This window comes from Lotus japonicus, chromosome 1 (assembly GCF_012489685.1).
Source record: "Lotus japonicus ecotype B-129 chromosome 1, LjGifu_v1.2".
NCBI classification, from domain to species: Eukaryota; Viridiplantae; Streptophyta; class Magnoliopsida; order Fabales; family Fabaceae; genus Lotus; species Lotus japonicus.
In genome coordinates, this window is record NC_080041.1 from 118,733,386 (window position 1) to 118,749,727 (window position 16,342).

Here is a 16,342-nt window from a genome sequence, read left to right on the forward strand (position 1 = left end):
GAAGCAAGGAAGTCACGATCTTTTGTAGTTGTTGTGGCACCATGGCCTCAATGGCAGAGAGCTAGAGATTGAGGAAGACAATTGTGATAAACAAATCTCGATCCCAATGGTTCTGACGCAGGGGCCACCTACTAACAAGGAGAAGCGGGGAAAGGGGAAAAAGAGAATGAGATAGCAGAAAGGGAGAAGTCTAAGCTTCTTAACGGTTACATTTGTAAGACCTCGAGTTAATTTTCATAATTTAAATGTCGTATCCTATTTTATCGTGTATTTGTATTTGAATTATTATTCACGCCGCGTTGGCGGGAAATATTTATGAAATATTTGTTATATGTTATTTAATTGGGTGAATATAAATTGTTATTTTATATTATTTTTCCGACAACGGAAAATAATGACACGATCGACGTGTCACGCGATTATTTTGACGTCGCGTCAAAATAATAGATGGCATTTTCTCGTAAATCAAATTCCTCTAGCTACGTCATGGAAACACAATCTATGCAACATACGCAAAGGAAGTGGGTGGCAATTACCGCGTCTAAGCTAAGCTAATGACAATGGAAGAAGGAAACAATATAAAGGAAAATGTTGTAGGGAAGATTGAGGAGGAAAGGAGGGAGAAAGTTTGAGTGCGGTAGTTCGCCGAAAAAATGGTGGGAGGAGGAAGTGGAAGAAGATGGGGGAAATGAAGAAGGGCTAAATTTAATGATTTTTTTTAGAAGAACTAAAACTGATGTGAAAATTACACAAGAACACATATGCCCATATTCGACCAGGATTACCATGTGGGCTACTCACTGGATATAAAAAAATATTTCACAAATGCTTTATGACGTCATAAGGACTACTTTCAATCAAGCAATTTTTTTTCCAAAAACTAAGAATTTTTATAAGAACCATTTAAAATTATGTTGTATAAGTTAGGGATAAAAACCATATTTAACCTTATTTGTTATAAGTTTTGTTATGACTTGACTTGCAATCTTAATTAATTAATCCTACACATTTTCTATAACATTTCATGAGGAGCACTTATAAGACCTAAGAATTTCTTGCCATAAAAAAATTTATTGATGAAATCTAGCCAAAAATACTTAATTATTAGATATAAAATAGTTAAAATTTAAAAGATTATTATTAACAAGCTTAAGTATAGTATAAGTTTTTATTTAAAGTCTTATTTGATAACATCATTGTTTAAATACATATATAGTTTTGTATGGAATGCTAGCCATAATGAGATGATATTCCATGATGCTTAGCATCATTTTGTTGTAAATAGTTGTCTTGCTTTGGATCTAGTAATTAGGTTGTAAGGAGTGATGGTGCCTTGGATCTGGACCTCCTGGACTCTCCCTAGTAATATGATAAACATTATTAGGTTGTAAGGAGTGATGGTGCCTTGGATCTGGACCTTCTGGGCTTTCCCTAGTAATATGATAAACATTACCAGGTTGAAATGAATGATGGTGCCTTGGATCTGGACCTCCTGGACTCTCCCTGGTAATATGGTAAACATTACTAGGTCGTAAGGAGTGGTGGTGCCTTGGATCTGGACCTCCTGGGCTTTCCCTAGTAATATGATAAACATTACTAGGTTGAAAAGAATGATGGTGCCTTGGATCTGGACCTTCTGGACTCTCTCTAGTAATATGATAAACATTATTAGGTTGTAAAGAGTGATGGTGCCTTGGATCTGGACCTCCTGGACTTTCCCTAGTAATGTGATAAACATTACTAGGTTGAAATGAATGATGGTGCCTTGGATCTGGACCTCCTGGACTCTCCCTGGTAATATGGTAAATATTACTAGGTCGTAAGGAGTGGTGGTGCCTTGGATCTGGACCTCCTGGACTTTCCCTAGTAATATGATTAACATTACTAGGTTGAAAAGAACGATGATGCCTTGGATCTGGGCCTCCTGGACTCTCTCTTGTAATACGATCTATATTGGTAGGTTGCAAGATATTGTTATGTATTGGATTCTGAAGTGAATGCTCATTTTCATGAAACATTATCGCGTGAACAAATAGAGTTGGAATAATTTTGACATTGTTTGAGAACAATGCTAAAATAACAAGTACAAGGATTGAGGTAGGAAAAGTCATTTGGGAGTTTCTCATCTCTAAGAAACAATCAGAACTCAGCACTCACTATGCTCTCTGCTAATAAAACATTAAGAGACACCAATAATTTATAGGCAAAGTTTAACATTATAACTGTTTGGTCTTCTTGACTTAATTTGATTACTTTTTTGTGTAAAATTAAGTGCATCAACTTTTTTCTCCATATATTATATTATAAATATCTTAAAATACTATAATATAATATAATATAATAATATACATTGGCAGTCAAATATAATATATTATTATATAATTTAATAATACAATAATATGATATAATATATAATATTTTTTTTGAAAAAATAAGAATTCATTAAGAAGAAAATAAGAGCAAAGCTCACATGGATAGTACAAAGACCAAAGTGTTTGGTCTTCTTGACTTCGTTTGATTACTTCTCTGTGAAATTAAGTGTAACAACTTTTTTCTCTATATATTATATTATAAATATCTTAAAATAATATATATAATATACATTGGCATGCAAATATAATATATTATTATATAATTTAATAATACAATAATATGATATAATATATAATTTTTTTTTTGAAAAAAGAAGAATTCATTAAGAAGAGACATAAGAGCAAAGCTCACATGGATAGTACAAAGTGTTTGGTCTTCTTGACTTAGTTTGATTACTTCTTTGTGTAAAATTAAGTGCATCAACTTTTTTCTCCATATATTATATTATAAATATCTTAAAATAATATAATATAATATAATATAATAATATACATTGGCAGGCAAATATAATATATTATTATATAATTTAATAATACAATAATATGATATAATATATAATATTTTTTTTGAAAAAAGAAGAATTCATTAAGAAGAAACATAAGAGCAAAGCTCACATGGATAGTACAAAGTGTTTGGTCTTCTTGACTTAGTTTGATTACTTCTTTGTGTAAAATTAAGTGCATCAACTTTTTTCTCCATATATTATATTATAAATATCTTAAAATAATATAATATAATATAATAATATACATTGGCATGCAAATATAATATATTATTATATAATTTAATAATATAATAATATGATATAATATACAATATTTTTTTAAAAAAGAAGAGACATAAAAGCAAAGCTCACATGAATAATACAAAGTATATATATATATATATAATATTACATTATATTATATATTATAAGATAATATCACAAATTATTATTTAAAAATAAATAAAACATATTATATATTAGCAGAGAGAAGGTGGAAGAAAAATGGGTAAACTCGCCTAAAAAAGAGGAACAAGCGTCCCCACAAAACAAAACAAAAAATCAAATCAACAAAGCACAATCCTCAAGCATTTAAGGCCAAGAAGGATCACAAAAAAAGCCCACAAATCAAGACATAAACACACCGGGGTAGAGCTGTCAATATAGGTCAGCCCGGCCCATATGGGTCAGCCCGTATGGGTTGGGTTGAAAACGGGTTGGGTTGTGTCAACCCGGGTCTTAACGAGCTAGGAAAATATGAACACAACCCGGCTCGCTACGAGCTCACGGGTTGGCGGGCTGGCTCGCGGGTTGAGTGAAATAAATATAAAAAATTGAGAAATTGGATTAGAAAATGTTTAAAATGCTATAAAAAATAATTTCAAAAAAATATTTATAGAAATTGGTATCAACTCATAAAAAAGAGGTTTATCAACGCAATTATTTTTATCTCACATTTGCAATATAGAAAAAGAATTTAGTTTACAGGATATAAGAACACAATTATTTTATTGTCACATTTAAAATGAGATAAAAAATATAATAACAATAAATAATACATAAAAAATTGACTCAAAATAAAAGAAATGAAAATTTCCATTTTTCTATTTAAAATTAATCCATAAAACTAACCTGGAATTAAAGAGAAATAAAATAAATTTTTTAATAAAAAATAACTCTAACCCGACGGGTTGGCTCGCTTGACCCGCGGGTTGGCCCGTCTAACCCGCGGGTTAAACGAGCCGGGTTGCCCTAACCCAAGTTCTTTTCGAGGTGGAATTTAACCAACCCAACCCAGCTCATTTAGCTAACCCGTCGAGCTGACCCGCGGGTTAGAACCCATATTGACAGCTCTACACCGGGGCAAAGGACACCAAAGACAATCTCAATCGAAAAACCCAACCATCATCTCAACCATAAAACCTAGAGTACCCACAATGCAAATGTTTTGCTAAGCTTAAGACAACTTGTTCGTCCGACCCATTACAAATTGTGCTTGCCTTTTATCCTTGAAGCCACATACGATTTGCTCCTTTCATGACATGGGGACCCAACAACCTCTCGAGGAATCAAGGGATTAGTCAAAGCCTCATCTAGTTCCGGTTCCACCCTCCCCTGATCCACAACTAACTTATAACGTGCCACCCTTATCTTCGGTGTCCTCTCTTTCTAGGCACGCCAAAGTCACCAACCCTCCACTCTTTCCGCCTCGCCATAACCCCAAGGATGATCCAACACATCCTCCTCGTAAAGAAGCAAAGGCCCAACCTGCGAAGAAGATCCATACACATCACAACCAACGACTCGAACCAGAAGTTGAGGTCGTCACTAATGGAGGAAGAAGATGTTGAAGGGGTAAAACACCATTAAAAACCGACCCATAAGTGTTTCTAACAAGTATGCATCAGAGCGATATCTCAGATTAAACATTGCTCGTCACCATCAAAATTAATTACCAGAACCACGTTCCCTTCTGTAAAGACAAGTCTTAGCATAAGACAAACCAAAATAGAACTCATATGCTTATTAAAAATTATTCCTCTAATACCCATGCAAGTAAATATTTGATTAAACATTGCCAAATCTGTAGCGTCCAATGTACCACCTGCCCACCCTTTGCTTTTTAAGGGAAAATATTTTCAGGAAAAATCTCTTCATCTCTCACCCTTGCAGCATCAAATGTATCAACCGCAACGCCTTCTCCTGCCTGGAAATCCATCCCAAGCATCTCAGGAAAATGAAATTTGTCAAAAGTCATATCTCCTACATCGCAACACCCCTCAAGATCGACATCAATCGACTCTTCAAGGAAAGAGAGATCTTGAGCATATGAATTCATTAGACTAAATTCATCAATTGACGAAGAGGAAACCATCTTCTTCCCCCAAAAGCACTTCTCTCCAAGATTGTCGTATTGACGAAGATCGTGGAGCCTTCGAACTCCAATATGAGCAACAACCTTCCACAAAGCCCCTACACCCTATTTGTTCCTTCATTTGCTCTCTTTTGAAGGGGGTATTTAGCAACCAACACCACCGGCGAAGATTCACCAACCTTCGCGCCGTCAAGATTGGAAATGGCCTTCAAAGCCTTTTTCTTTGTTCTCATGCTCACAAATCTGAACCTCCATATTCTCCTAAGATTTAATTTCCTCTATACAAATGCCCTAGTAACCCTTCGAATTTGGGCGAAAAGCCCTTTGATCTGGAAGTAGGACAAATCTTCCTCTAAGGCCGTCGAAGAAAATAGAAACACCATCAACTGCTTTGACTCGCTCTTTCTTCTTTTCAGCTGCATCATCGCCCTCCTCGCTGAGCTCATCTTCACCACCTCCATCTTCATTCAGATTCATGCCCAACCTTATCGTTCTGCCGCCGAGATCAAAGGAAAAAGAAGAGGCAGATATGTCTGCTGGGTTTGGGAAAACCCTAAGAAGAAGAAGAGCTGCATTTTCACGGTTTCATCCGATTTTTCTCCAATAATATAATAAATTATAGTGTTGTAATATCAAGCTACCACAAATTCACCCGTTAAGGTGATTTCTTCCTTCGTTGAATGAATGTAATCCACTAATCAAAGGTTGTTACAATCTGTACTAGCACAACTTGCTAAATGACTAATACACCTAAGAACTGGCAACCACTGAGACACACAAGTCTTAGTCTTCTCAAGGATTCTGACCTAATTAGTCCCTTAAGGAATTACAAACTGATTTGAACAAGTTTGGGTTTACAATGAAGTGCTTCTAAACAAGCAAGTGTAAACAGATTTTAGAACAATGAAGAAATAGATTGCTAAGGTATTCGCTGAGTGTATTTTGATTGCAATGAGTTTCTTAGCTATTTATTCCTTTCTTCAGCCTTTATATATTCGCTGAGTGTATTCGTTGAAGGATTCTATCCCCTGGAGAGCACTTCTGGAATTTTCAGAAACTGCTGTGGCTGATCCTCGTTAGGTAGGCGGTCAGAATAGCACACTGCGCTTGTGCTTTTGATAGTGACCCTTGCCTTTTGTATTTGACTTCTGATCTTCAGAGGCGCTTCTCATTGGAACTAGTGAAGCTTCTAATCAAAGTCACGAGGTTTCTTGGATCTTCAGAACTTTAAGTCTTCAGCATCTGGACTGTTCACTCATAACTTTTGGTCTTCAGAATAGAAGAATTTGGTCTTCAGAACCAACATTTCTTTGGGTCTTCAGAATCTTCATGTCTTCATAATCTTTGACCGTTCATTCAGAACTTCTGGTCTTCAGCACTTGTTCTTCAGAACCTGTTATCAGAGCTTCATCTTCAGAACTTCTGAAGGAATATTCTACCGTTCATCAAAATGTAGTGAGTGCAAAAGCGGATTAATGGTCAATGTTTGATCTTTGACTTCTGATGAATTTATCTTTGAATCAGAATCAGAACTTGTTTGTCAAACACTTAAAAGACAAACAGTAGAGTACCAAAATTGTTCATTCACAAATATATATGTGTTATCATAAAACCTAGAGATGTACAACAGAACCAAATCATGGTCTTAGGAAATATTGTTTGAGTCAGATATGATATCTATGAGCGCCAAAACGCTTTTTTACTAAGTATTTAACACAATTACATTCATATTATGAATGCTAAGCTATGACAATCCTGTGACAGTACATAATCATATAATGGAATAATATAGTAATTGTATATTATATTGTAATAATATTAGATTATCATATAGTAGCATAATATAGTATAATAGATTATAATGTATATAAGTATAATAATGAAATTTGAGGTGTGGAATATAGGCAAGAAATGTAATGGAGGTTATTACAAACTTTTTATTAAGCATATATAGATTAGTGGAATAATTCATTATCATTTTTACCATATGATGCATTTTATCTCATAGATACTTTTTTGGTTTCTAATTTTAGTTTTCTTGTTATTTGTATATAAACTTTGAAAATATACTGCTCAAACATATTTTTTCTTTTCTTCTTATGAAAAATGTATGTTTTAAATTTTCACTTAAATACTCTGAAGGTCTCTGGAATTGTATGGCGTACGAAAATAAGTCGCTGAATTTTTTATTCCTGATTCGGGATCTTGTAATTTTTTTTAATCTAAATATGTCCATACGGGTGTTTTCAACCTATGTGTCACAAATTTTACCATGTCATCATGTCCACGTGGCTTTTTATATATCCTAGTAATTTTTTTAATTCCACAACTAAATAAATACTCAAAATAAAAATCCGAAAATAAAAAATTAATCAAAAATTAAAAACTCAAAACATTCTTCATCTTCTTCTAACATCTTCATCATCTCCAAACATCTTCATCATCGGGCTCAACATAAAATCCAGAAAAATCCAAAAAATAAAAAATAAATCCCCTCAAACCCACTCACACTCCAATATCCTTCATCCCCATGACCTCCATATTGTGCATCATTCTCATCCCCACCATATCCATCTTCATCCCCACTATCCCTTAAAATAATAAAAAAAACCTAGAACCCCAACTCATTCACTCGCCTCCCTCCACCACTCTCACCAAACCCCCACCATTCCACACTCTAAACTCACCCCTTACCCTCCACGGCTGAACTCCTCCTTCCCCTCAAACCCCCAAATATGTTCTTCCTTTATTCTTCCATCTTCGTCCCTTCTGCCTTATTTTTTCTTCCCATTTCTTAACAGCATCCCCATTTTCACCAAAAAGGAGAGAACCGAACCATAATCCCAGCCAAGATGAAAACCCTAAACTCCAAACCCAAAAATTCCAACACAGATCGGAGAGAACATGAAGAGGAAGAGATCGAGACACTGGAAAATATGCACCTTGACCCTGTCCTCTGTACGGAATTGAAAATCTCGACCTTCACTTGGTCGATCGATTGCTGAATCTTGCATTAGGGGCATCAATTTGGGCTCAAGATTCAGAACCGAGAGTTGTCTGAACGCATCGAGAGGTCCATAGGAAGAGAAACGAGAGAGATTGCTCGAGTAGATTTGAAGTTACTCATCATCTCGGTGGCGTGAACCCTGAACGATCTGCGAGAACAAAGCACCAAAAACGTGAGCAGGATAGTAGAGTAAAGGCAGAGGAAAAGGACGGGAACTGAGCGTGGAGGAGGCCTCAGTCTAACGACGGGTCGTCGCTGCCCATAATGGTCGCGTCGCCGCCGTCCCATCAAAGCTTCTTCTTCCTTCACCTAACCTCTGCTTCTTCTTCTCCTTCTTCGACAATCCTCTTCTACCTCTTAGGTTTAGGTTTCTTCTGATTTATTTGTTAGGGATTAGGGACTATTAGGGTTTAGGGATTAATTTTATGATTAAAATGTTTAATTATAATTGATTAATACATGTGTAATAAAAGAAAAATAAAAAAAGCCATGTGGAATATATGATTGTGCAAAATTCGAGTCACATAAGCACATAACACAGGTAGGAACTTATTTAGATTAAAAAAAAAATTCAGGGATCCCGAATTGGAAGAAAAAATTTCAGGGACTTATTTTCGTAAACCATACAATTCCAGAGACCTCCAGAGTATTTAAGCCTTAAACATTTTTTATAAATTAATTTTAAAATTCAAAGAACTGAGAAGGGAATCAAACAACCCCTAGGACTGAGAAGTTGATTTTTTTTTAAATTAACCGATTAAACTTAGACGCTCTTCAATAATGTTGTTTGTAACGTTGTCCTAGAAGGAATTAAATGTCCAATGATGCGTGTTCGTTGGATTTGGGGATTGGGTGACCTAAATTATTTTCCAACTGAAGCTCAGGCTTGTAGTGCTAGGGGTGGTAGTTCTCAGGCTAATAATGCTCTGGTTGGTGATTGGTGGAATGGTAGTGCTCGTGCCGGTAGTCCTCATGCTACTAATGCTCGGGCTAGTAGTGCTTGGGCTGATGGTACTCGTGTTAGTAGTTGCTAGGCTAATAGTGCTTGTGCTGGTAATTGTTGTGGAGGTAGAGCTTAGGCTAGTAGTCCTTGGGCGGCTTCTGAAACAAAAGCTGCCTGAAGATGCGGATATCCAAACAAGCTCTTAGGTTAAAAAAAAGGTGTTCTTGTAGGAAAGGATTTTGTTATTCTTTGCTATCACTTTTGGTAATATCTTCTTCCCATGGAACTCTTAATAGGATTACTTGATATGTTTTTTTTTCTTCTTATTATTATTATGAGCAACTATATCCCTAAGGCCTTCTTCCTATGTAACAAAAAAAAATCCCAGGCCAAAGGTTGATTCCTCTCTGGATTTCTTATAGTTGATGTACTTCCCTTTTTCTTGTCTTAATTAAGTTGCTTTTGTCATATTTATATCTTAAGTTGAGATTTGGCCACTCTGTATATACTTATTAGTTAACTTATTAATAGGTTACCAATTGTAATTAATTAATGAAGTCTTAAAAGTGAACTAGGACTAAAATTAGAATGATCAATTCTAAAGCCGAACTTCAGCCTAATTGATCTCATAGAATTAGTTTACTCACACATAATAAAAGTAGATTCACAATTTAGTCTTGAGCGGTGCCCATAAATAGATGTGTGGCCTAAAACACCCACCACATAAGAGGGGCCTATGTCTAAAAAATACATCACAAGGAGCTAGTAATACTCATTTTAACACTTTATATTCAATACTCTATTTTATTGGTTGAAATTTATGGAGGTCCTACTAAATTGGAAGTGAGACTCATATTTATATTATTTTTAATGAACCCGACATAAATTCCAACCAATCAAAGAGAGTATTGAAAAAATAGTGTTAAATTAAGTGTTGCTAACATAATCAACCACCAATAATGACAATACTACTAGTAGCCAAAACAGAAACAAAATGACTTATGAGAACTATTTTACATTTTTACTAATTTTCATCGTCCATTGACTAAAATAATCAACCACCAACTTTTCAAGGACCAAAATGACTATTCACTTTATTTCCATACACATACGTAACAAATTTGTTAAATATCTTGTTTTCCCTAGAAAACAAAATCCACAGTAAGTGAAGCACAAATCAAAGGATTACTGTCAGTGCAAATAATAAAGTCATTCTGTTTGTGTACTGATCATAAGGCTAGAAGAAACTTAACTTGGAATTACAGCTCTTTGAAAGAACTGATCATTGAGTAGTGCTCATACTTCAACTCACAGAAAGGAGTTATTCTGCAAAAAAATAATGATAACTAATAAGCGCACCTAATTACATAGCAATATGCTCAAAAGGTTTCTTGTTCCGCTAAAAGCACACAATCATCGATGGAATCAAATCATTCTTTCAGGGGAGGGGGCCATCACCATGATCACTGTGCATTTGGCTCCTGCATTTATCTGATATGGTGAGTTGTTGGGTGCAACTCTGGGCGGGGAAATAGAAGTTTCAGACGGAAAGCATCAACTCCATTCAAGTAGTAGTGAAAGAGCCGCTTGGCCCTAATAAAGCCAAGGCGACCGTACAGTGCCAGTGCTCCTTTATTTGTAACTTCCGCTTCCAATGTAACCTATATGAATGCATAAACAATAACGTTAATACGTTAGTCACCATGCTCCTTCCTTTGACTTCCCAGGACTTCATATTGTACACTAACCATTAAGTTTGGACTCTAGAGTCCAAATCCTAAACAATTTTAGCTTGAACTATGACCAATTAAGCTCCTCATAAGCTGCTGGCACTTAATACGGAAAGGAGGGAAAATCTAAGGATAAAAGGCTATAGCAAATGAAGAACGGGAATTATGCTAATAGACAAGAACACAATGGATGTTTTATGAGTCACTATGATAATCCAGTTTATATTGATGAAGACTGCAGAACCCGGAAATGCAGGGCACCAATTATCTATTTTTTGACCTGATTCTCTCTGAAATATCTGAGTCAACATTAGAAACAAACAGATGGTAAAACAAGCATCCTCCCCATTTTGAAGGGCACATATATTTTAGTGAACTTGTTCCCTTGAACATTTGATTTGATATACTCAATCTAGCTTTTTTGCTGAATATTCACAAATTAAATCAGCAAATAGTTTTAGTCTTATCTTTGAGCCATCTACTAGTATTTAAAGAAGGCATATTGTTGCATCGAGAAAACAGGTTTTTACATTCTTGTATAAATTTAAGTAATTGGCAGGTCCTGCAGACCTGCACTATATCACAATGCCCATGCCATGTTTTCTCACTTAAAAGCCTAACACAATATCCAAGTCATAAAAGTTCAATAATAATCATATATAGACTCTTTGTTCCTATCTCAACTTTTTTGTTATGTTTCTCCATTCCCTCTATTTGCAATATATCATAATTCAATTGATTGATGATAAACGTGAAAGTCTGAAACCATGGGCTGTGTGGTAAATGGTAAGACTAAAGGAAGAACAAATGAAAAGGAAACGGAAAAAAAAGGGAATGTCTGGTAGTAAAAGGTAAAAACTAATTCTTGGTGAAGGAATAAGTAAGGGTGAAACATAACAGGAGAATTTCTACAGGAAAATTATCAGAGCACCAGTATCTTCAATTAAAGATGCCATCATCACATAAAAACATAACTGATATTGGACTGGCCGGGCCCCCCTAAAGTAATGGGTCCTGCCCAGCACTCGCTCGGGAGGGATGAGGACGCACTTGTCATGCGTTTGCGAGGAGCAGTCCCACAACTTGGTTCAAGAGGAAGTGGGTCAGGTCTAGGTTTGGGCTTGTATGGATTCGTGGGCCGATTCTATAAGGCCCACGAATCCCATAGGTTAAGGATTTAGGGTTTGAGCACCTCCACTATAAAATGGGGCGCTTACCTTGTACACAGGTTCCATGATCTATACACATATACACATAGGTGTCTGAGCTATTAGGGATCTTACTTTCTATAAGGTTCCGGCTTGGTCTCCTCACTTGTTCACCTTGAGCATGAACAAATATATATGATAGAAACTGCTTATATAACAACCATTCCCAATCCTCGGAACCTTCATGGTCAAGTAGAAACCAAACTGAAACTACACCTCACTTTTCAGTTTTTATATACTATCTAGCTTGGAAACCAAAAGCTTCTCTAATTCTCTCAGGCTTCTTTACTCTCTGCATTCCTAAACCACAGAACAATGACATACAACTAAAACATAGTCAAACACATACATACCTCTTCACAACCTGATTCCATCATCACCTGAATAGACCTAGTAACAAGCTCCGTCGCTGCGGAATAATTAAGCAAAATCCATAAACCCTAACATTAGCAGCATTGAACTAACATTTTTTCTAGAATTTCCAATCATTAAATAACAGTAAATGAACACAAAAATTGAATAAGAAAATTACCAATTCCTTTTCCTCTATAGGGTTTGATCACAACCAGCATTGCAATGTAGCCTCTGAAAGTGTTACGGTGCTCCCCCATCTTACACACCACCGTGCCTACACATTTCCCCTTGTGGAAAGCCTGAATCAAACAAAGCACAGAACAGGGAAAGGTGAATTCAAATTGAGAAAACACGGAATCGAAGTGGTGAAGGAGGAATTGAAAAGCGAGACAGAAGTAGAGATTATTGGAACCAGGAAAGAAAGCTGAGGCCAGAGATAGACGAAGTAACGGTACGTGAAGATGGAGTAAGGTTCACTGAGCTCTTGGTCGACGAGGTTCATGACGAGAGGGAGGTGGTGCTCGCCGCCGTAACTGACGTACTCGATCTCCGATGCGGCGAACTCCACCGTCTCGATTTCTGCAGCGTCGTCTTCGCTGCTCTTTTCCATGGTGCTTCGTTTTCTTCTACCACCTGCGTTTCTTGATTTCTTGCATAAAGGAAGTGTAGGTGTGGCTTCCACGGACAAAATGGAATGGGCCTTGGGTTGTTCCATTGTGGGCCTTATTTTCACACCACAACTAAAAACCCCACCCTGGGCCCATAAAAATCTTATTCAGATTTGCTTCATAAGAGCCTCTCCACTAGGGGTTACTTAACCCAGTTTGAACGTTTAAGGAACGTTGCTTATTTTGGAGCATCATTAGAGTAATATAACATGTGAGTCTACTAGTGGCTTAGATTTAAGTAACGGTTGCTTATTTAAGCAACAATTGTTTATTCTCTTTCTACTTGTTTTTTTACTAAAAAAATATATTTTCTATTTCATTCATGAATTTAAGTAGTATTATGACCTTAAAATAAATATGTGATACCCAATCAAAAGTAAAATAAGAAACCGTGGTTAGAGCGAAATCTGCATAAGTTGCTTAAATCCTATATAACAGTTTGAGTCCACCAAAATATTGTTTAAGCAACTCAACTAGCAACTCATGGTTGAAGATGTTATCTGAATTTTTGCCAGCTTAAAAGTGAAAAAGATACATGCGAGAGAGTTGGAAAAGACTGAACCAAGTTATCCTTGTTTGGTACCAATTTTCAGATGAGAATTAAGTAAATGAAAGGTAATGATTTTTTTTTTTCATTTTTTATTCAACCAAATAAATGACGAGAGAGTTCATGTCATTCTTTCTTTTCTCTTTTCTTATTTATTTATTTATTTATTTATATTACACCATATAACCTACCTAATCTAGCTAGTCATTTTTCTCATCTATCTATTCCTTTTCTTTCTTCTCTCTTTCTTTCTTAAATCAAACAAATTAAAGCATAACTTCTTAATTTCTTGAAACCACATCCCTCTCATTTGACTTAAAAAAATTCCTGGTGAGGTCTTTTGATTTTTCATTTCTATTTCCACCGCACAAATTAAACCCTTCTTTAACAAGCAAGCTGGTTATCTTTATCTTTTCCTTCGTTTAGCTAGTAGAAATGCTTTCATTTTATGTATTTATTTCAGACTTATCTCTTATTTAAAAGATTTTTTTTGACAAGCAGTGTATCCCTTCTTTTCATCTTTGGTATATATAGTTCAACTTCACTCTCACTCTTCTCCTTGAAGATATTTTAGATCTGGTCTTATGAAAGTGTAGCTGCAAGGCCACCAGCTACAAGCTTATCATACAAAAATACATATACAAGAAAAATCTTAGCTTTCATTAATTAAGCAAGGTGGATCGAAGACATGGGAAGAGGCCTCTCCCTCCTGATCAAGCATCGGGGGATAAAAGGGAAGATTTATACTTTCCTGTTCAACCATCGCCATCCAAAAGCCAAGGAGAAGAAGCTTCACTATGGCCCTTTATGAATCAAATCAATAGTAGTAATAGTCATGGGGGATTAAGCACTTCTAGCTTGATTGAGATGCAAGACGACCCATCCCAGAAGCCCTTACAAAAAGGTACATTAGTTTCTCAGATTCATGCACCTACTTTTCTCAACAAAAAAAATGGTTACATAAGAATACTTGCTTTTGTCATGAGTTTATTAACAATAATTTTTTTCCTTCATTTTTTTTTAATTTTTTTAATATAGTCCGCTAGGTTCTCTATAAAGATCTTATTTTTTTAACTTCTAAAATTAATGAAATAAATTGTTATTTTTATTTTCACTACTAAAAGCCTGAGTGCAATAAGTTGATCTCTTATTAAAATAAAAGAAAATTCTAAATCATATTTTCTTCATGTATATGCCAAACCAAGTTGAAAGAAGAAAAAAAATGCTTTAACTTGATATCTATAAGATGCTAAACCAAGTTGAAATGACACTCCCTTTATTTATCTACCTTTCAGCATTTGTGGTCTTATTTAATTTGTTCCATCTATATCTCAGGCTTGGTTGTGTGTAAATGTGTATATTTTATGATGTTGATATGTTGATTTAGTTTGTTGAGAGACAAGTGGCCGGTTTGGTATTTTTGAGCGTGGTTTCTTAGCCTAGTTGATGTCTTTTGATAAATGACAACACTAGCTGCTTGGACAAACTAATTAAAAGCATCAATATTCTCTTTATTGCAATGTTTGTTTGATTTCAAGGTAACACTAATGAGAGAAAAAGACACTATAGAGGCGTTAGACAGAGACCATGGGGCAAATGGGCAGCCGAAATCCGTGACCCTAAAAAAGCAGCTAGAGTGTGGCTTGGCACGTTTGACACGGCAGAGGCTGCAGCTGCAGCGTACGATGCTGCTGCCTTGAAATTCAAAGGGACCAAAGCCAAACTCAACTTTCCAGAACGCGTTAATAATAATAACAACAACCACCACCATGTTGCTTCTTCAGCTTCTACACCACCACTACCACTAGTTTATCAACATACACCTCCATTGTTACCACCATCAGAAGGAGAAGAAGGTGGAGAAGGATTCCCGAATCTAATGCAATACGCTCAGCTTCTATGGAGTAGGGGTGATGATGATGTACAACATGCTGCTTCATCGTTGTTCTCAACATCATCGGCAATGCCAACTCCTACAAATCATGATCAGCAACAGCATGTTGGAGATAGAAATCTTAACCCGGGTGCTCATCAACAGGGAGATTATGATCATTGTGGTTCTAGTGGTAATTCTTCATTTTTCAAAGGGTTTCCATCATGAGATGATTTTTCCATCTTATAGTTAACAGTGCATGTGCAGTCTGGGCCTGGCTGCTGGGTTAGAGGGTAAGCATATATGCATGCCGTGTGCTGTTAATAAAGACTAGTTTTGCAGTCTTTCATTATTATGATTCAAATAATGCTTCTTGGTTATTGCTTGCACAACTGGTAAGGTAAACACACATTTCTTCACGTGTCAGAGGTGGCAGTGTCGGAATGCAGTTAGTGATCATCTTTTTTGACAGCAATGTTAATTAGATATATAAGGATGGGGGTGATTCATTCATAGTCTATTTCTTTTTAATTTAGCTCAAATGTTCTACTATTTTTTCCTTCTATTATTTTTCTTTTCTTATTACATCATCTATCACATTTCTCATTTTTCTTTCATCTATCTTAATTTATCTTCTCATAAAATGTAGATGTGATAGTTTTTTTTTTTTAAATGGTAGATGGTTGTAACTCGATTATAATTCACATCTATTACACTGTGACAAATTAAATTATATAAAAACACTAACTAATGACCAAAAGAGATCACAATTATGTTCCGA

At 35.6% G+C, this 16,342-nt stretch overlaps 3 protein-coding genes across 4 annotated transcripts; 1 reads left to right on the forward strand and 2 right to left on the reverse strand.

Moving 5' to 3' along the window:
* Window positions 1–1,183: 1,183 nt before the first annotated feature.
* Window positions 1,184–2,151, reverse strand: LOC130732530 (uncharacterized). Its single transcript, XM_057584558.1, has one exon. The coding sequence runs from the start codon at window positions 2,124–2,126 to the stop codon at window positions 1,302–1,304; it is 825 nt and encodes a 274-aa protein (XP_057440541.1). The 5' UTR covers window positions 2,127–2,151; the 3' UTR covers window positions 1,184–1,301.
* An 8,096-nt stretch (window positions 2,152–10,247) lies between these two features.
* On the reverse strand, window positions 10,248–13,203 carry LOC130729788 (N-alpha-acetyltransferase MAK3). 2 transcript variants are annotated; one of them, XM_057581625.1, is made up of 5 exons: window positions 12,886–13,203; window positions 12,652–12,772; window positions 12,473–12,528; window positions 10,640–10,842; window positions 10,248–10,507 (listed from the first exon to the last, which is right to left on the reverse strand). In XM_057581625.1, exons 1-4 carry the CDS (start codon window positions 13,186–13,188, stop codon window positions 10,669–10,671), a joined length of 654 nt encoding a protein of 217 aa, XP_057437608.1. In that variant the 5' UTR covers window positions 13,189–13,203; the 3' UTR covers window positions 10,248–10,507; window positions 10,640–10,668. The 2 variants fall into 2 exon arrangements, with proteins under 2 accessions (XP_057437608.1, XP_057437607.1); XM_057581624.1 differs by having other exon boundaries at window positions 10,248–10,842.
* Window positions 13,204–13,939: 736 nt separating this feature from the next.
* LOC130729789 (ethylene-responsive transcription factor ERF113-like) lies at window positions 13,940–16,113 on the forward strand. Its single transcript, XM_057581626.1, has 2 exons — window positions 13,940–14,592; window positions 15,227–16,113. The coding sequence occupies exons 1-2, from the start codon at window positions 14,496–14,498 to the stop codon at window positions 15,787–15,789; spliced, it is 660 nt and encodes a 219-aa protein (XP_057437609.1). The 5' UTR covers window positions 13,940–14,495; the 3' UTR covers window positions 15,790–16,113.
* Window positions 16,114–16,342: the final 229 nt, after the last annotated feature.

Bases quoted from the DNA above. Each gene is read 5' to 3' on its own strand.
- LOC130732530 (XM_057584558.1), bottom strand. From the start codon at position 2,126: ATGAGAAACTCCCAAATGACTTTTCCTACCTCAATCCTTGTACTTGTT.
- LOC130729788 (XM_057581625.1), bottom strand. From the start codon at position 13,188: ATGGAACAACCCAAGGCCCATTCCATTTTGTCCGTGGAAGCCACACCT. The intron at 12,773-12,885 runs GTTCCAATAATC...TGTTTGATTCAG, and splicing joins GGCCTCAGCTTTCTTTCCTG to GCTTTCCACAAGGGGAAATG. The intron at 10,843-12,472 runs GTATGTATGTGT...GCATTCATATAG, and splicing joins TGGAATCAGGTTGTGAAGAG to GTTACATTGGAAGCGGAAGT.
- LOC130729789 (XM_057581626.1), top strand. From the start codon at position 14,496: ATGAATCAAATCAATAGTAGTAATAGTCATGGGGGATTAAGCACTTCT. The intron at 14,593-15,226 runs GTACATTAGTTT...TTTGATTTCAAG, and splicing joins CCAGAAGCCCTTACAAAAAG to GTAACACTAATGAGAGAAAA.